Raw genomic sequence first — 19,949 nt, forward strand, 5'->3', positions numbered from 1 at the left:
TAGGGGTATTCCCTGAGACTACCCAAGAAAAAAAGCAAACCTGTCTTACAAAGGGGAGGCTAGCGAAGTACCGGAGGCTGCTGCGGTTGATAAAAAATATCAAAACTGATTTTTTTATCGCCGCAGTGCGTGTAAAGTGAATGTGCAGTGATCAAAAAATATATATTTTTTGTCACTGCGGTGGGGCGGGCGTGGGTGAACGCACGTGTGGGCGACCGATCAGGCCTGATCGGGCAAACACTGCGTTTTGGGTGGAGGGCGAGCTAAGGTGACACTAATACTATTATAGATCTGACCGTGATCAGTTTTGATCACTTACAGATACTATAAAAGTACAAATGCTGATTAGCGATACGCTAAACAGCGAATAAAAGTGACTGCGGTGCGGTGGAGTGGGCGCTAACTGACGCTAACTACCTAACCAAGGGGCCTAAACTATCCCTAAAACCTAACAGCCAATACCAGTGAAAAAAAAAAAGTGACAGTTTACACTGATCACTTTTTTTCCTTTCACTAGTGATTGACAGGGGCGATCAAAGGGGTGATCAAAGGGTTAATTGGGGTGCAGGTGGGTGATCTGGGGCTAAGGTGTAGTGCTGGTGCTACTCACAGTTCAGTCTGCTCCTGTGCTGGATCCAACCGACGAAAAGGACCAGCACAGGAGCAGACAAGCCATATAACAGATCATATTTACTAATATGATCTGTTATATGACTTTGGATTGGATTTTTTGAAAATCGCCAGCCTGCCAGCCAATGATCGTTGCTGGCAGGCTGGTGACGAAATACTTCTTTGAATTTTGCCGGCCCGCGATGCGCATGCGCGGGCCGGCTTGGAGCGAAATCTCGCGTCTCGCGAGATGACGCGTATATGCGTGACTCTGCGCAGCGCTGCCACCTCCGGAACGCGATCCTGCGTTAGGCGGTCCGGAGGTGGTTAAGTAATATTTACGTTTTTCCCACTAAACGATGTGACCATTAACTGCAGCATGTAAACCCAGCCTAAGGAGGATATTTATGAAAAACTGTCTTTGTTGCCCATAGCAACCAAACACTGGATGGACGTCCCCTAAACCGAGAGCCCAGGCAAGGAGAGCACTAAACAGAGAAGCAGCCAAGAAGTGCTGGTAGTGGCAGAGGAGAAGAGTGGTAAGTGGTACTGCATAGTCAACTATGGGATACCACATAACAGATCCACGTAGGTCACAAGAACACTGTTTTTGTGTCCACCAGGTGAATGGGGGCTTATGAATATGTAACAAAGTGTCAGACACTTCTGACAGTGGCTCATCTACTCGGGAAATGAAGGATCAGGCAAAGAGATACAAAGCGACCAACTGAGATCTGCTGTTAGGGGACAGTTGTGCTCCTCAGCTGACTGGTGGGTTCGGATGACTTTAGGTCCTGTTCACTGGAACCTCTGTTGGCAGTTCCATCATATACGACCCATGAACAGCTAGACCCACAGAATTATTCTTTGTGTCAAAATTATCTAAACCATGATAGAATCCTTCTGGACTCCATATAAGCAGATGGGGTCCATCAAGTGCCGTTGGGTTTTGGCATAGCCGTGTGGCTTCTAATATAAACAGGAGCAATGACACAGATGTGAACACCTTATCCTATCAGCCTAAAGCCTCAGTGTTTCATGGACGTTTGCTGTACGTGTTCTCCACGAACGTGTGTATTCAGACATCAGTGTTTTAGCATGGTCCATGGGTCACCGTTTTTAGCACGGATGCATGCTCTATTTTGTCCATCCGTGTTTTACGGATCATTAGAAAGAGATGCTTTGAAAATTATTTTTCAGCTGTTCAGGGTCAGTGAAACACGGATGCAACACGGACAGCAAAAAATGGACAAACTGACCCAACACAAATCCTTCACGGATGCATCACGGACCACCTGGCTCAAGGATTTGAATGAGGCTTAAGTTACGCTGAAAACCCTCCAGCGGCCACCTCCTTTCTGCCTCCCATACATCTCAATGGGAGCGAGTGCTGACGGTCGCAGAGTGGCAGCTAAAAGCCACAGCCGCGCTGAGAAAGACATGTATATATAAGTTATTATATATATATTCTTCAAATTCCCTTTTCAGCTCTTGATCACTGAGAGCATATTCTCACCAGATGAAATGGTGAGCTGCTATATACATTCAGATGAATTATGGCTGAATTATGAATAAGTAAAATGAATATCAAATATATCATTGAAGTAGCTGTAAAGTCTAATGGGACAATACAAACCATGTTCAGCTTGGAGACTCTCCGATATCCTAAAGCAGTGCATCTTGCTGAAATTACGGGACTGTAAAACAACACAGTTTGGTGGAAGAACCATATTTCGGAGTCTTCCAAATGTACATTCTTGGTTCAGTATCACATAACAAGCAGCATGTGTCTGAAAACAAAGTGGAAAAAATTAGGAATACTAAAAAGAATACTTATATATATTTTAACATATATAAAACAAAAACACAGTAAATATATATCCACGTCATCAGTATATCAGCCTTGTGCTGTTATTTTCTGGCCTCCATAGGAGGCCTGTATTTTCTCGGTGCCATTTTGGGATGCATATGACTGATAGTTTTTTTAGTTTATTATTTTAGTCCAAAAAAAAAAAAACACGGAAATTCTGGCTTTGGAATTTTTTTTTTCTTTGCGGTGTTCACCTTGTGGGATAAATAACGTGATGTACTAGTAGCTCGCATGTTTACAGACGTGGTGACGCCAATTAGGTTTATTTCCTTTAATATGATGCATGAATTTTTACATTTAACCTCCTTAGCGGTAATCTCGAGTGTGGCTTGGGGTCACATTACACTGCAAGCATCGGTAACCCCGAGCCACACTCGGGACCGCCATGAGTTAATTTGAACGGCGCAGGGATGGATGCGGACAGCACACAGTGTGCTGACCGCATCCGCATTTCCAGAGCGCAGCGCGAACTTCCGGCCGCAGCTCCGGAAGTTTGTACCGCTCCGGGTACAAAATTTAAGAAAATATTGTGCCGCCAGGGAGGTTAAACCTGCCATTGTTTGATGGTACTGTACCCTGCAGTATTTCTTCTTTTAACACTTTTCTGTTGCAGCTGGTAGTAGGAATACGTACATAGCAGACCCAAGGCCTGCCTGGCAACAGCTTGGAGCCCAACAATTTTGTCGTGGAGAGTCTCTTCCCGCAGTTTAAAAGGGAATCTGTCATCAAAATATTTTTCTGCCAGTTAAAACCAGATAGTGACACACATCCTTTTTCCTAATCGGTTTTTATTTTCCTATAGTGGTTTTTTATTCTATTTTCTGAACATGATTATGAGGGTAGTCATGCTGCCTTGAGCTGTTCTTTGTGTTACAGCAGCCATAGACCTCACTGACTCCTATGGGAGAGTTTTCAAGAAATGCTCTGTGACCTGTGCAGGGAGTAGATAAGCTGTGATATCACCTATTGTAAACAGTGTATGACTGGGGTGACTAGGATCCACCAGTAAAATGAATAATGGGAACCCATTCGCTGCACCAACACACATGCATTTTCAGTAGTAGCCGGCTGCATAGCGTGTGCATCATTGTTCTATCCTGGAGACCTTGGGGTAGGTTTATGAAAATTGGTTTAGTCGCCCATAGCAACCAATCAGATTCTACCTTTCATTTTTGACAGCTCTTTTGGAAAATGAAAGGCGGAATCTGATTAATTGCTATGGGCAACTTAGCCACTTTTCCTTTACACCAGTTTGATAAATTTCCCCCCTTGTCTGTGTGCCCACAAGCCATCTTAGCCACCCGATGCATCTATAAGAATAAGCTTGGAAGTTTGTTAAATAATTTACCCAGCTTCTTAGATGATCACTCTGGTTGAGATGCTGTATACGGAATATCTGTAGGTAATGCAGTCAGTGTACTGTGCCATGTGCCACTTGTGCAGGAGTTCCCCCGTGGACCGTGAATGGTGGATCTAATAGTGTCATCTAAATATATAGGCAACATCTGTCATTCTAATCCTGCCTGTAATGATAAGTAGATAACTGCACTAACTGATCTATACATACCAAGAAGTGGTGCCTAGTGGTCAGTACAAAAACTGCAGGCATTTTGAGGGGTTTTTTTTAAACTAGATCTTGGCACAAATTTTTTTTATATAACATCACTAAAAATTCTTCGAATATACACATGTGGACCAATTGTTCCATTAAAGAAAGAAAAAAACCCACAATGGTCAATGAGATAGCTTGAAACTAACAAAAGTAATAATAAATAAAAATCAGCTAATGAAAATCAGACATTGCTTTTGAATGTGGTTCCAAAGAATAAAAAAATAATGAAACTGTCCTGGAAAAAAATGATGGCACCCCCTAGAAAAGTTTGAAAATAATTTGACCACAGGGACATGTCAAACTAAGGTGCGTCCTATAATTAGCATCACAGGGGTCTTCAAACACAGTCAGTCTGCCTATTTATACAGTAGGGTGAAATGTAGTCACTGTGCTGTTTGGTATCACGGTGGGCACCACACTGAACATGGACCAAAGAAAGCTAAGGAGAGAGTTGCCTCAAGAGATTAGAAAGAAAATTATAGACCAACATGTCAAATGGAAAGGCTATAAAGCTTGATGTTCCTTTTACTACAGTTGCACATATTATTCAGTAGTTTAAGGTCTAAGGGACTGTAGCCAACCTCTCTGGATGTGGCCGCAGGGGAAAATTGATGACAAATTGAAGAGACAGATAATACGAATGGAAACCAAAGAAACCAGAATAACTGCCACAGAAATTAAAGGGGTTATCCAATACTATAAAAATGTCCCCCATATGCCGGGCCCCTCACAGTGAATATACTTACCCCGCGCCGTTACTGGTCCCGACACTGCAGCTTCTCCCTGTGCGCAGATTAAAACATCCGGTGTGTCGGGGGAAGTAGCCAATGGTAGGCGAAGAAGGGGACGTTCCTCCCTAGTGTCACCCGCGATGCTAGGGAGGCTCGTCCCCGTCCGCCATTGGCTGCTCCCCCCGACACTGAATGTTTTCATCCGGGCACAGGGAGAAGCAGCGGCACCAGTGGGGGGACCAGGAGAAGCGCAGGGAGCGGGGTAAGTATATTCAGTGTGAGGGGCCCAGCATATGGGGGACATTTTTATAGTATTGGATAACCCCTTTAAAGAGGACCTTTCATCGGTCCAAACATTGTGAACTAAGTGTCATGATCTGTACAGCGGCGCCCAGGAATCTCACTGCACTTACTATTATCCCTGGGCGCCGCTCCGTTCTCCTGCTATGCCCTTCCGGTATGTTCGGTCACTTGGTTATAGTAGGCGGAGACTTAGGGGACTTGGTTATAGTAGGAGGAGACTGCCCTTGTTCTCCTGGGCGTCTCCTTCTCCCAGGCTGTAGCGTGGCCAATTGCAGCACAGAGCTCACAGCCTGGGAGGTTTTTTTCTCCGCAAATCGCGGATACTGCCTGTGTGAGTTCCAGATTTCACCAAGATCACCAAGTCCTGCCCTCTGTTAGAAATGCCCAAACCTGTCCACAACACGGACAAGAATAGGACATATTTTATTTTTTTATGTTTTGCGGCGCGGCGGAATGGAAGTACGGATATCATATGGTGTGCTGTCCGCATCTTTTGCGGCCCGATTGAAATGAAAGGGTACGCATCGAATCCGCAAAAAATGTAGATCACATGCCTCAAAACTATGGGCAGGTAGGCCTTACAGAAATCACTTGATTGCAGTGATTGCTTCAAAAGGTTGTGCAGGCCAGTTTCATTAGTTTGTTTTATAAATTATTCTGTTGACCTACAATTCAAAAGCAATGATTTTCATTAGCAGATTTACAGTAAATTTCTATTTATTATTGTTATCAGTAGAGATGAGCGAATTTCATGTTATGAAATTAGTTTACGCTTTGTTTGGTGGTAAAAGCAGAATTGTGTTATGGATTCAGTTATGCAGAGGACTCCCCTGCATAACGGAAATAGGATGGATCCGTTTTGCAGCCCATAGACTTCTATTATGACGGAATGAATAACGGAATGCCTCTAAAGGCATTCCGTTATGCATTCCGTCATAGAATTGCGTTATGGTCCGTGGTAATAGAATCCATAACACAATTCTGCTTTTAACACCAAACGAAGCGTGAACAAATTTCAAAATATGAAATTCGGTCATCTCTAGTTATCAGGTTCAAGTTATTTCAGCGACCACAGTGGGTTTCTCTTTCTTTAATGGAAACGTTTTTTTTTTTTTTTTATATATAGTTCCCCAAGGGAACTTGAACAAGCAATCAATGCATTAGCATTGGTGTCTATGAGGATTAAGCAATGTTCCTATGGAGTCCTGCTTCAGATAATTCTGGAGGACTAGGCTGCCGCACACAACATCTGGCTCCCGTTTTTTGAGCTCCCAGATGCCGTGGTCACATTTGACCACGGCATCTAAATGTGATAATGTCGATCGCATACATTAGCCTTGGGTGTCTGCTGTTTAAGTACATCTCTAAATACCCGACCACCAATGTATATTACAGTGGATATAAAAAGTCTACACACCCCTGTTAAAATGTCAGGTTTCTGTGATGTAAAAAAATGAGACAACGATAAATCATTTCAGAACTTTCTCCACCTTTAGGGTGGTTTCACACGAGCGGATGCCGTGCGTGACATCTGCTCCGTGAATGACAGCCAAGACCCGATGCAGACTGCAGAAGCACGGAGCATTAACATGATTGATAATGCTCCGTGCCTCTCTGTGATCTCTTTACTACGAAATCACAGTGAGATAAAGTTGTCACTGTGATTTCGTAGTAAAGAGATCACAGAGAGGCACGAGCATTATCAGTCATGTTAATGCTCCGTGCTTCTGCAGTCTGCATCGGGTCTTGGCTGTCATTCACGGAGCGGATGTCACGCACGGCATCCGCTTGTGTGAAACAGCCCTTAATGTGACCTATAAACTGTACCACTCAAATGAAAAACAAACTGAAATCTTTTAGGTAGAGGGAAGAAAAAATATAAAAATAAAATAATATGGTTGCATAAGTGTGCACACCCTTAAACTAATACTTTTTTATTACAGCACTCAGTCTTTTGGGTATGAGTCTATCAGCATGGAACATTTTGACTTGGCAAGATTTGCCCACTCTTCTTTGCAAAAACACTCCAAATCTGTCAGATTGCGAGGGCATCTCCTGTGCACAGCCCTCTTCAGATCACCCTACAGATTTTCAATCGGATTCAGGTCTGGGCTCTGGCTGGGCCATTCCAAAACTTTAATCTTCTTCTGGTGAAGCCATTCCTTTGTTGATTTGAATGTATGCTTTGGGTCGTTGTCCTGCTGAAAGATGAAGTTCCTCTTCATGTTCAGCTTTCTAGCAGAAGCCTCAAGGTTTTGTGCCAATATTGACTGGTATTTGGAACTGTCCAGAATTCCCTCTAGCTTAACTAAGGCCCCAGTTCCAGCTGAAGAAAAACAGCCCCAAAGCATGATGCTGCCACCACCATGCTTCACTGTGGGTATAGTGTTCTTTTGGTGATGTGCAGTGTTGTTTTTGCACCAAACATATCTTTTGGAATTATGGCCAAAAAGCTCAACCTTGGTTTCATCAGACCATAACACCTTTTCCTACATGCTTTTGGGAGACTTCAGATGTGTTTTTGCAAAATGTAGCCTGGCTTGGATGTTTTTCTTCGTAAGAAAAGGCTTTCGTCTTGCTACTCTACCCCATAGCCCAGACATATGAAGAATACGGGAGATTGCTGTCACATGTACCACACAGCCAGTACTTGCCAGATGTTCCTGCAGATCCTTTAATATTGCTGTAGGCCTCTTGGTAGCCTCCCAGACCAGTTTTCTTCTTGTCTTTTCATCAATTTTGGAGGGACGTCCAGTTCTGGGTAATGTCACTGTTGTGCCATATTTTCTCCACTGTGTTCCATGGTATATCTAATGCCTTGGAAATTCTTTTTTACCCTTCTCCTGACTGATACCTTTTAATAATGAGATCCCTCTGATGCTTTGGCAGCTCTCTGTGGACCATGGCTTTTGCTGTGGGATGTGACTAAGAAAATTTCAAACTTGAGCAGCTGAACTTTATTTGGGGTTAATCAGAGGCACTTTAAATGATGGCAAGTGTATTCTGACTCCTATTTAACATGATTTTGAATGTGATTGCTTAATTCTGAACACAGCTACATCCCCAGTTATAAGAGGGTGTGCACACTTATGCAACTACATTATTCTAGTTTTTTTAGTTTTCTTCCCTCCACCTAAAAGATTTCTGTTTATTTTTCAATTGAGTTGTACAGTTTAGGCCCCTTTCACGTGGGCGAGATTTCCGCGCGGGTGCAATGCATGAGGTGAAAACATTGCACCCGCACTGAATCCGGACCCATTAATTTCTATGGGGCTGTGCACATGAGGGGTGATTTTCACGCATCACTTGTGCGTTGCGTGAAAATCGCAGCATGCTCTATTTTGTGCGTTTTTCACGCAACGCAGGCCCCATGGAAGTGTATGGGGCTGCATGAAAATCACAAGCATCCGCAAACAAGTGCGGATGCGGTCCGATTTTCACGCACGGTTGCTAGGAGACGATCGGGATTGGGACCCGATCATTATTATTTTACCTTATAACATGGTTATAAGGGGAAACAATAGCATTCTTAATACAGAATGCATAGTACAATAGGGCTGGAGGGGTTAAAAATAAATAATAATTTAACTCACCTTAATCCACTTGTTTGCGCAGCCCGGCTTCTCTTCTGTCTTCATCTTTGCTGTACACAGGAAAAGGACCTGTGGTGACGTCACTGCGCTCATCACATGGTCCGTCACATGATCCATCACCATGGTGATTGATCATGTAATGGACCATGTGATGAGCGCAGTGACGTCATCAAAGGTCCTATTTCTACTGCACAGCAAAGATGAAGACAGAAGAGAAGCCGGGCTGCGCAAACAAGTGGATTAAAGTGAGTTAAATTATTATTTTTTAACCCCTCCAGCCCTATTGTACTATGCATTCTGTATTAAGAATGCTATTATTTTCCATTATAACCATGTTATAAGGGAAAATAATAAAATCTACACAACACCTAACCCAAACCCGAACTTCTGTGAAGAAGTCCGGGTTCGGGTCTGTGTACCAAACATGCCGATTTTTCTCACGCGTGTGCAAAAATCGCACATTTTCCCGCAAAGCACCCGCATCTTATCCGGCCCAAAAACATGACACCCGTGTGAAAGAGACCTTATAGGTCACATTAAAGGTGGAAAAAGTTCTGAACAATTTATCTTTGTCTCATTTTTTTACATCACAGAAACCTGACATTTTAACAGGGGTGTGTAGACGTTTTATATCCACTGTATGTTAGGCTGTCGAGAAGGGATTAAAATATAAACTGTAATTCCATTGACATCAGTCTGAAAAAAAGGGAGATATTGGTCAAAATCCTTTATTAAATACAGAAGATTCTGTCCTTCGTTAGTCCTCAACCAGGCTAATGTCTACTGTAAAAATCCTACCTGAATGCCACACCACTCACACCTCATGCCTGAAAGTACTTCAGAGGAACCACAGGTTTTCTTGCAGACTTCACAACGAGCATTTGAAGAAAAATTTCCCTCCTGCCAGTGATGATGATATGTGTCCTAGAGAAGGAAAGAAAACCAGGTTCACAAACCTCAATTCAAGAGAGGCCTGCAACCAAATATGGATGCAAATAATGTGTGTCATTTACATTGTATGCTATGCACTCTTCGGGCGAATTATGCAATGTTGTTGGGCGCTTCTAAGACATGTTGCCAGAGCTTTCTTCTCATTGTTTGCATACTGTCAGGGGGGAACCTTTTTTCTTTAGCTGCTGTGAACAGCAAGTCTACACATTTGCTTCACAGCATATCTTCTACTGGAGTCTTCTGGTCTTCTTAGGGGTAGTTTTCCTTGTGGAGACTGCCATTTGGCATAGGAAGTCTTAAAGGGGGTTTGCCATCACAGACAATGGGGACATATCGCTAGGATATGTCCCCATTGTCTGACAGGTGAGGGTCCCACCTCTGGGACCCACACCTACACCAAGAACAGAGCGGGAAAAGTAGTGGAGTGCGCAGTGCGCATGCATTTCTATGCGGCAGCCGAACGATGGCTCGGCTATTTCAGTCAGCCCCATAGAAATGAAAGGGAGCGATGGCCACACATGCACAGTGCACTCCCATTCAATTGTATGGGAGCAGCGCTTGGTGGTGGCCAGACCCCGGTAAACCGTGAATAGAACTGAACTGTGCACAGGCCATGTGACCAATGAACATGACATCACTAGGCCATATCACTCACTAGAGCTCCTCTTCAAACAGGTGATTGGTGGGGGTGCAGGGTGCTGGACCCCCACTGATCAGATATTGATGACCTATCCTAAGGATAGGCCATGAATATCAAGATCTTGGACAACCCCTTTAACCCCCTTAACAACTAAGCCTATTTTAGTATTGAGACTCACAGGTGTTTTTAGCATCATTGTATTCTTAGAGTCATAACTTTATTTTTCCATGAATATTTTTTGTGGGATGAAGTGCAGTTTTTTCATGACAACATTTTGGGATACACAGAACTTTTTGGAGGAGGTAATGGGAAAAATAAAGCAATTCCACCATTTTTTTTCCCTCTTTAAAATTGACAACATTCAAAGTGTGGAACAATTTTTTTAAAATATTTGATTCATTTTTCACAAGAAAATATAAACAGAATAAAAATAATTCACTTTCAATTATTTACCGTAACACAACCCTCCCCTCCCCTCCCGCCAATCGACCCATATCCCCATCTAAGACGACAAATAAAATAAAATGGAAGTGAAGCTAGAGACCTGTCAACTCAGATCCCAATCCAATTACCCATATCACATTCTAAGTCTCTTTCCAATCATGACTGGAATGATATATTTTGTTCATATTGCGACACAATTTTAATCAAGTCTTCCCAAGCGAAACTTGTAGGTATCTCTGGGGCCAACAATTTTCTTACCATCATCAAGATCTTACCACTGCTAGAGAGTTGCACACTCCACAATTTATTAAAGGGGTTATCCAAGACCTATAATGCACCCCACCCCAATTTGCCCGGGCCTCTCACACAGATTGTACTTACCTCGCTCCCCGGGACCCGCGTTGCATCAGATGCTGGCACAGCCGCTGCTGCATATCCCCGTCCGACTGATTATTTTTTTAAAATAATTTTGCACAAATATAGCACGTCTCATGCAAACAAAATTGTTCTCCATGTAGAAGCACTTTAACAGCCATAACATATCCATTTGTCCATCATTGTAGCCATATGCGAGTTCAAGGTTGTTGTTGTTTTTTTCAGCTTAGCTGTATGAGACTAATGAATTTTGCAGAAAGAGTTGTTGTTTTTTTTTAGGAATCATTTTGGGGTGCAATTTTAGGGATGAAGATGAAAAAACAGCAATTTCAACATTATCTTTTGGGATTTATTTTTTACATTTTAAATGTAACTAAAAATGAGCTGTTATGTAGAAGCAAATAACCAGAAAGCCATGAAAAATACCCTACACCTATGTCAGTGCCACCTCCTGTGGCCATGCAGCCCTTTGCAGGAGCCCAGCTTACCCCTGTTTCTGTTACCTTGTACACCAATGCATTATAGCCTGTCACTATAACAGTTACAGGCTGTCTTTTAGGGCTCATGCACACGACTGTATGTATTTTGCAATCCACAAAAAATACGGATGTTGTCCGTGTGCATTCCGTATTGTGCGATACGGAACAGCTGGCCCCTAATAGAACAGTCCTATCCTTGTCCGTAATGCAGACAATAATAGGAGATGTTCTATTTTTTTGCAAAATGGACATACGGAAACGGAATGCACACGGAGTAACTTCAGTTTTTTTTGCGGACCCATTGAAATGAATGGTTCTGCATACGGTTCGCAAAAAATAAAAAATAAAACGTAACGGACACGGAAATGAAATACTGCCTGGCTGCCTGTGAAGGTAAAATCTTGACTTTACAAGCATTAGGCAGCCGGAGAATATAAATCCAACTAAGAAAGAGTTCATATCTACATTTCATTTTCCATTCTTCTGATCTGTCAGAAGAAAAAAAAATAATAATATGCACAGGAACCCTTTTTTTAACGGAACCCATTGCATATTTGTCATCCGTTTGAGCAATTTCCCTCCGAGGTCCGTTTTTTTCAGAAAGAAAAGAAAGGCCTGCATGCGTTTCTTTTTCTTTTTTTTCTTTTACAGGATTCAGGTTTTTTTTTCTGTTCTTTTGATAGATCAGAACATAAAATTAAACAAGAACCTCCCCATTTTAATTTCAGATAAATTCCAAACTCCTTCTCTAATTACACGTGCTAGCACATTCAATAGCATGGCTGGTCACATGCACTTAATAGACTAATATATCCACATTCTCTATACTTCTTGCATCAGATGTCACCCCTCCAGGGATGCTACTATAGCCACACTCAGGCGTGTTAATTACAAGATGGTCATCTAAACTGGTTCTACTGGGACTTCTTATTATCAGTTTTAGTGACAATACTCAGTGCTCAAGTAGCCCGTTAGATGACTGTGCAAAAAAACTAATGGAAAAATCTGTTCTGGTTCTTAAAGGGTCTTTGTTTTTCTCTGGAGGTCTGACTGCTGGAACCCCCACCGAAAGTGACAACAGGGATCCCAAATGTGCCCTTTGTGAATGAGACGGAGGTGCTCATACACGTGACCACTTCTCCATCCACTTCTAGAGACACCTGGTCAGTATACTCAATCTGTCCCATAGTGAATAGAGCAGTACTATCACTCCATTCACACAGTAAGACTCCAGTTCTCATGATCAGTTGTGGTTCCTAAATGTCCTAAATGTCGAAAGAAAATACTGGAAAAGTTTACACAAAAGTAAAAGTTTTAAAAAATGCTCCTATATCTAAATATTGCTGTTACATATTTGTTATAGTGCCCCCCGGTGTTCTTTTGATTCCCTCTCAGAGCACCCACCTAGTGCCGGAGGTCATATATGCCCAGTAGCTCAGTCCCGGGTCTTCTTTTACAAGTCGTAGAGAGATTTCTGCTACTGTGGAGGCCAACAAGTAAGACTATGTAAACCAGAAGAGTCTTCTCACCAACACTGGATACATAAGGTGGGAGTTGTGAGAGAGGCGCCACTACAACTAAGTAACAGCCATATTTAGTCCTGCAAGCATTTTTCAATATTCCAGCAACAAAATATTGTGCAGTCGAAAACCTGTGGTTCTCCAGATGTTTTAACACTTCCATGTCCAACGATACCAAGAAAGCTGTAGACTGGATCTTTCAGTTTCCCAACTGATAAAGAGCCGCAGGACGCTCCATCTCACTAAAAGGACTTCTATTTGACAGCAGACGTTACTGGAGCTTTTGAAACAGCATGGCTATTAAGAGGCATTGCAGACTAAGACCTCATGCACACGACCGTATGTTGTTTGCGGTCCGCAATAAATACAGATGACGTCCATGTGCATTCTGTATTTTGCGGAACGGAACAGCCAGCCTCTAATAGAACAGACCTATCCTTGTCCGTAATGAATTTATTAACTGACTGGTACAAGGATAGAGTACACTGAGAACTTAACATCTACAGGAAATATCAGTGAAGACATGTGGCAGGGCTCAGAAGGAAACAACTTTTATTTTTGGGTGGGCTGTTTTTATTGGTACCATTTCATTTATTTATTTTTTTTGGGGGGGGGGGGGGGGCAGTTTCAAACACTGCAGTTCTTTTAATGTTTATTTTATTTTAGGGATTCACAAAGTGGTATAAATTACAATTTTATTCACGAGGTTGATACAATTAGGGCGATACAAAATGTATATATTTTTTTTTTTATACACTGCTCAAAAAAATAAAGGGAACACTTAAACAACACAATGTAACTCCAAGTCAATCACACTTCTGTGAAATCAAACTGTCCACTTAGGAAACAACACTGAGTGACAATCAATTTCACATGCTGTTGTGCAAATGGGATAGACAACAGGTGGAAATTATAGGCAATTAGCAAGACACCCCCAATAAAGGAGTGGTTCTGCAGGTGGTGACCACAGACACTTCTCAGTTCCTATGCTTCCTGGCTGATGTTTTGGTCACTTTTGAATGCTGGCGGTGCTTTCACTCTAGTGATAGCATGAGACGGAGTCTACAACCCACACAAGTGGCTCAGGTAGTGCAGCTTATCCAGGATGGCACATCAATGAGAGCTGTGGCAAGAAGGTTTGCTGTGTCTGTCAGCGTAGTGTCCAGAGCATGGAGGCGCTACCAGGAGAAAGGCCAGTACATCAGGAGACGTGGAGGAGGCCGTAGGAGGGCAACAACCCAGCAGCAGGACCGCTACCTCCGCCTTTGTGCAAGGAGGAACAGGAGGAGCACTGCCAGAGCCCTGCAAAATGACCTCCAGCAGGCCACAAATGTGCATTTGTCTGCTCAAACGGTCAGAAACAGACTCCATGAGGGTGATATGAGGGCCCGACGTCCACAGGTGGGGGTTGTGCTTACAGTCCAACACCGTGCAGGACGTTTGGCATTTGCCAGAGAACACCAATATTGGCAAATTCGCCACTGGCGCCCTGTGCTCTTCACAGATGAAAGCAGGTTCACACTGACCACATGTGACAGACGTGACAGAGTCTGGAGATGCCATGGAGAACGTTCTGCTGCCTGCAACATCCTCCTGCATGACCGGTTTGGCATTGGGTCATTAATGGTGTGGGGTGGCATTTCTTTGGAGTCAGGAGGTAGCCTGACTGCCATTAGGTACAGAGATGAGATCCTCAGACCCCTTGTGAGACCATATGCTGGTGCGGTTTGCCCTGGGTTCCTCCTAATGCAAGACAATGCTAGACCTCATGTGGCTGGAGTGTGTCAGCAGTTCCTGCAAGACGAAGGTATTGATGCTATGGACTGGCCCGCCCATTCCCCAAACCTGAATCCAATTGAGCACATCTGGGACATCATGTCTCGCTCTATCCACCAACGTCACGTTGCACCCCAGACTGTCCAGGAGTTGGCAGATGCTTTAGTCCAGGTCTGGGAGGAGATCCGTCAGGAGACCGTCCGCCACCTCATCAGGAGCATGCACAGGCATTGTAGGGAGGTCACACACACTACTGAGCCTCATTTTGACTTGTTTTAAGGACATTACATCAAAGTTGGATCAGCCTGTAGTGTGTTTTTCCACTTTAATTTTGAGGGTGACTCCAAATCCAGACCTCCCTGGGTTAAAAAATTTGATTTCCATTTTTTTTTTTTTGTGTTGTTTTTTTGTCAGCACATTCAACTATGTAAAGAACAAAGTATTTCAGAAGAATATTAAATTAATTCAGATCTAGGATGTGTTATTTTTGTGTTCCCTTTATTTTTTTGAGCAGTGTATTTTATTACTTTTCCATCGTAAAATGACTTTTAATAAAAAATCTGTTTTATTTTGCATCACTTATTTTCCCACTGAGGTAGCTGTATGGGAACTTGTTCTCTGCAGGCTACGTGGTTTGTAGTGGTGCAATTTTGGGTACATATGGCTTTTTGATCACTTTTTAGTCCATAGTCTGGGAAGCAAGTGGCCAAGTAATGGCAATTCTGTCAGTGTTTTTATTTTATTGGGTTCACGGTGAGTGGGAAAATTGCATTATAAATCTATTCTGATAATTGATATGATTACCAAAATATACAGTTTTTTTTGTTTTATTATTTTTTAACTGTAGATTGCAATTTTTTTGCAGTCATATTCTAGAAGGAATACGGTAACTATTTTCCTGTCGAAGGGCTCTATGAGTGCTTGTTTTTTTATGGGGTAAGTTTCCAAATTTATGATAGATATATATAGATTTTTTTTTTTTGTTTTTTGCATCACCATCTTCTAAACTTATTTTATTTTTACATAAAAGCTGTGTGAGAGCTTTACTTTACTTTTTTATTTATTTATTATTATTATTGGTACCATTTTGGGGTACATATGATTTTTATTTTTACTTTTGGGAGGTGGGCTGACCAAACAGCAATTGTCATTGTTTATAAAAAATCTTTTACGGTATTCACTGTGTGGAATAATTAAAGTCACCCTTGTGGTCAATTATATGTGGCTTATTTTATTCTTCCAGTTTTTGCCAATAATAAAAGGACAGAATAAGGCAAAAAAAAAATTGTGTTTTTACTTAAAATTTTGATATGTATATGTCACCATCCAGAGCCAAAGACAACTGCCTAAACAAGGAGCCGGACATGGGTTGACGGACCACCGGCCTACTTGCACCGGCTTTCTCAATGCCCCGGAGCGTGGCCTTGATGGCCTGCGATGTAAAGAAAGAGATCCGGGCCGGATTGTCCAATGTGAACTGATGTTGAACCCCCGCCAAATACAGGCGGATGGTATTGTGAGCGAGTCCAAAGTCGGCATGGCAATGCGCGATGAAAGCCATTATGAATGACACGTCATCCACGTTGCCCTGTGGATGATTCTTGGCAAATTCTCTATACAGATTCCAGCCCGTGCGATAGTTCCTGACTATATTCTCAGACAGGCTCTGGTGAAACAGGTCCTTTGCTGTGCTGATCAATGATGTTATTTCCCACACCAGGTCGCTGTCTGGATGAGCGGCCGCCTCGTTGGGGCACCATTCCGTGGCATGAAAAATGGACTGGCATGTGCCACAAGTGGGGGCTCTGAGACCTGCAAAATGCCTGCAGAATAGCTCCATATCTAGCACAGCCCAATTGGTCAGAAATTGGAACTGTGCCAGGGAAGCTGCGTCTTTAGCCGCAAAGGAACGGTCATAATCATAAAAAGCAGAGCCCCCATACTTGTGGCCCAAATCAGTGACCTGGTACAGATAGGCGTCCAGCTCCTCCCTCCTATTAGGCTGTGCCGAGCAGATGACGTCCCTAAACAAACTGAAGGCGAGCACAAATTCAGGTATGGACAGCTTGCGATTCAATCGGGCATCTTTGGACCTCATCACCACTGATATCTCCCCGCAATCAATTGTTTTGTGCGATGCTATGAGGATAGACGCAAGGTTGACTTCCTTGCCTGCCAGTATGTCTTTCCTAATATTCTCCGCCACAAAATGAGCTGGGAAAATGGCCGGAGGAGTGGTGGACATACCTGGGGAAACCGACAAAGGCCATGGCACCGCAGCCACGGGCGCCACCGACTGCGAAGCGGTGGAGGCCCTGGACTCCAGCTCCATGACCCTGTGCTGAATGTCCGCTACCGAAGCAGCCAGACTCCCCATTGTGGCGTTCAACTGAGCCAACGATGACTGAATAGTTGGTACTGCCAGTTGCTCGCTGGATACAATCATGGCAACAGCTACCCGTCGGGGAGGGCGCCACCTGAGACATGAGGTCATGTGGCCCTGCACACTTATATGGCGGCACATGTCAAATACTGAGGCAGCAAAAGCCGCGCGATGCACCCGGATGCGGTCACCGTGGTCAGGAACCTAATGGGTACCGAAAAATGGAGCCTGCACATGTGCCCGCCGTATAAATGCAGGGTATGAACCGCCAACTACATATATTGAATATGCAGCAACTGGTTCCACCTATAGCACATGACTGTGGTTAACTGCTGGCATTCTGTTCTCTAAAAATTTCCAAGCCTTAAAAGACATATTCATACGCACTGATGACGAAAGCGAATGAGCTACTACATGCAGGCACACAAAGAGACACTGACAACCAGCTCTACTGTGCTTTATAATACCCACAGGCAAAAAGAGACCACAGAAAAGAATGCACAAGATGTATACTTATGCAAGTGACGAGAGGGTGGGGGGGTAAAACTGGCCATGCACATGTTGGTCGATGTGTATGGGGATGTCCCAACCTTCCCTCAATGGCAATGTCAGGAGAAAGAAGAACCGGGCCGCTGTTCTTAGAGGTGTCCGACAGGGGTGTTCTCTCTCCCCGTTCCGTGGTTGGAGGGATAGCTGTTGGTGCAACGAGCAGACAGCTATCTAAGGCTACTTTCACACCAGCGTTTTTACTGGATCCGCCAGGGTTCAGCATAAAACGCTTCCGTTACTGATAATACAACCGTCTGCATCCGTTATGAACGGATCCGGTTGTATTATCTTTAACATTGCCAAGACGGATCTGTCATGAACGCCATTTAAAGTCAGTGGAGGACGGATCCGTTTTCTATTGTGGCAGAGAAAACGGATCCGTCCCCATTGACTTGCATTGGGGGACATGCCAGACCCGTCTTGCTCCGCATCCCAGGACAGAAAGCAAACTACAACATGCTGCGGTTTGCTCTTCGGTATGAGAACGCAACTAAACGGAACAGAATGCATTTTGGAGCATTCCGTTCTGTTCAGTTCAGTTTTGTCCCCATAGACAATGAATGGGAACAAAACTGAAGCGTTTTTTTTCCAGTATTGAGCCCCTATGACGGAACTCAATACCGAAAAACTTAAATGCTAGTGTGAAGGTACCCTAAGGCTACTTTCACACTTGCGTTTGGTGCGGATCCGTCTTGTATCTGCACAGACGGATCCGCACCGATAATGCAAACGCTTGTATCCGTTCATAACGGATCCGTTTGCATTATTCATTCAAAAATAAGTCAGTCAAAACAGATCAGTCTTGAATTACATTGAAAGTCAATGGGGGACGGATCCGTTTTCAATTGCACCATATTGTGTCAGTGAAAAACGGATCTGTCCCCATTGACTTACATTGTAAGTCAAGACGGATCCGTTTGGCTCCGCATAGTCAGACGGACACCAAAACGCTGCAAGCTGCATTTTAGTGACCGTCTAACAAACGCAACGGAGACCAAACGCAGCCAAACTGATGCATTCTGAACGGATCCTTATCCATTTAGAATGCATTGGGGCTGAACTGATACGTTTTGGGCCGCTTGTGAGAGCCCTGAACGGATCTCACAAGCGGACCAAGAAATGCTAGTGTGAAAGTAGCCTAAGCTGTACAGACATAGTCCCCTGGTGCATATGGTCGGCAACAGACTTGCCCAATTCAAATTGAGCATATGACCCAAACATAATGTGAAAAGATCATGTTACCTGTTTTTGTACAGGTGCATATTAAAACCCAGATAACAATACCAACACTAATATTATTAAAATAGAATCACCATCCCAAGTGACAGCAATACGGTTAGACTGAAGCCCATGTCTTTGCAAACTTACATGGTCATGTTGGCCATCATGGTGACACTGCCGGCAGTTACTGCAAGTAAATAATACGCAGTCTGTGTGCACGTGGAGTTCACAAACTAGAAAACAAGGAAAAATTATAACGGTTAGTTCAGATGAAAAGAAATAGATCAGAAACACCAATATAACAACTCTGAAAGCGACTTATTCACAGTTCTACATTTAGTTCTTCTATGGATTCAGTTACAGATATGTTTACCAGTCTAACAGTGTCTGTCCGTTAGGAGATCATAGTTGTAGGCATGACATTTAAGCATGCATGTTCAACTTAGGGTCCATTCACACGTCCGTAGTGTGCTTTAAGGAAACACGGACACCAGCAATGTGCGTTCCGCATTTTGCGGACCGCACATCGCCGGCACTAATAGAATATGCCTATTCTTGTCCGCAATTGCGGACAAGAATAGGTCATGTTCTATTTTTTTCGGGAACGGAATTGGGGACCAGTTAGTGCGGGTCCGCAATTCCGTATCCGGGCAGCACATCATAGAAATAAATGGGTCTGCAATTAATCCAAGAAAAGGGGAAAAGGTCTGCAACATTTTCTGCAAGCTGCTGAAACCAGGCCTTCACCCTCTACTTCAGCAGGGGACAAAATGAGGACAGGAACTCCACAAACACGTTTTTTTTTCTCTTGACTCAGATATGAGACAGAATAGAATTCAACATGAACAGTAAGGTAACAGGATCAGCAGTGCAAGTATTATTTTTTTTGTACA

The 19,949-nt window shown here is 43.3% G+C and overlaps 1 protein-coding gene across 1 annotated transcript in view; it reads right to left on the reverse strand.

Annotated features, from left to right (window-relative positions):
- The window catches only part of DGKQ (diacylglycerol kinase theta), a 144,238-nt gene that overhangs the window by 67,227 nt on the left and 57,062 nt on the right, over window positions 1-19,949 (reverse strand). Inside the window, exons 4-6 of the mRNA XM_040417386.1 lie at window positions 19,204-19,289; window positions 9,517-9,642; window positions 2,246-2,399 (exon numbers count right to left, since the gene is read on the reverse strand). Of these exons, the coding sequence (XP_040273320.1) occupies window positions 2,246-2,399; window positions 9,517-9,642; window positions 19,204-19,289 (366 nt within the window). The remainder of the gene's footprint in view (window positions 1-2,245; window positions 2,400-9,516; window positions 9,643-19,203; window positions 19,290-19,949) is intronic.

Source organism: Bufo bufo, chromosome 2 (assembly GCF_905171765.1).
Source record: "Bufo bufo chromosome 2, aBufBuf1.1, whole genome shotgun sequence".
NCBI lineage: Eukaryota > Metazoa > Chordata > Amphibia > Anura > Bufonidae > Bufo > Bufo bufo.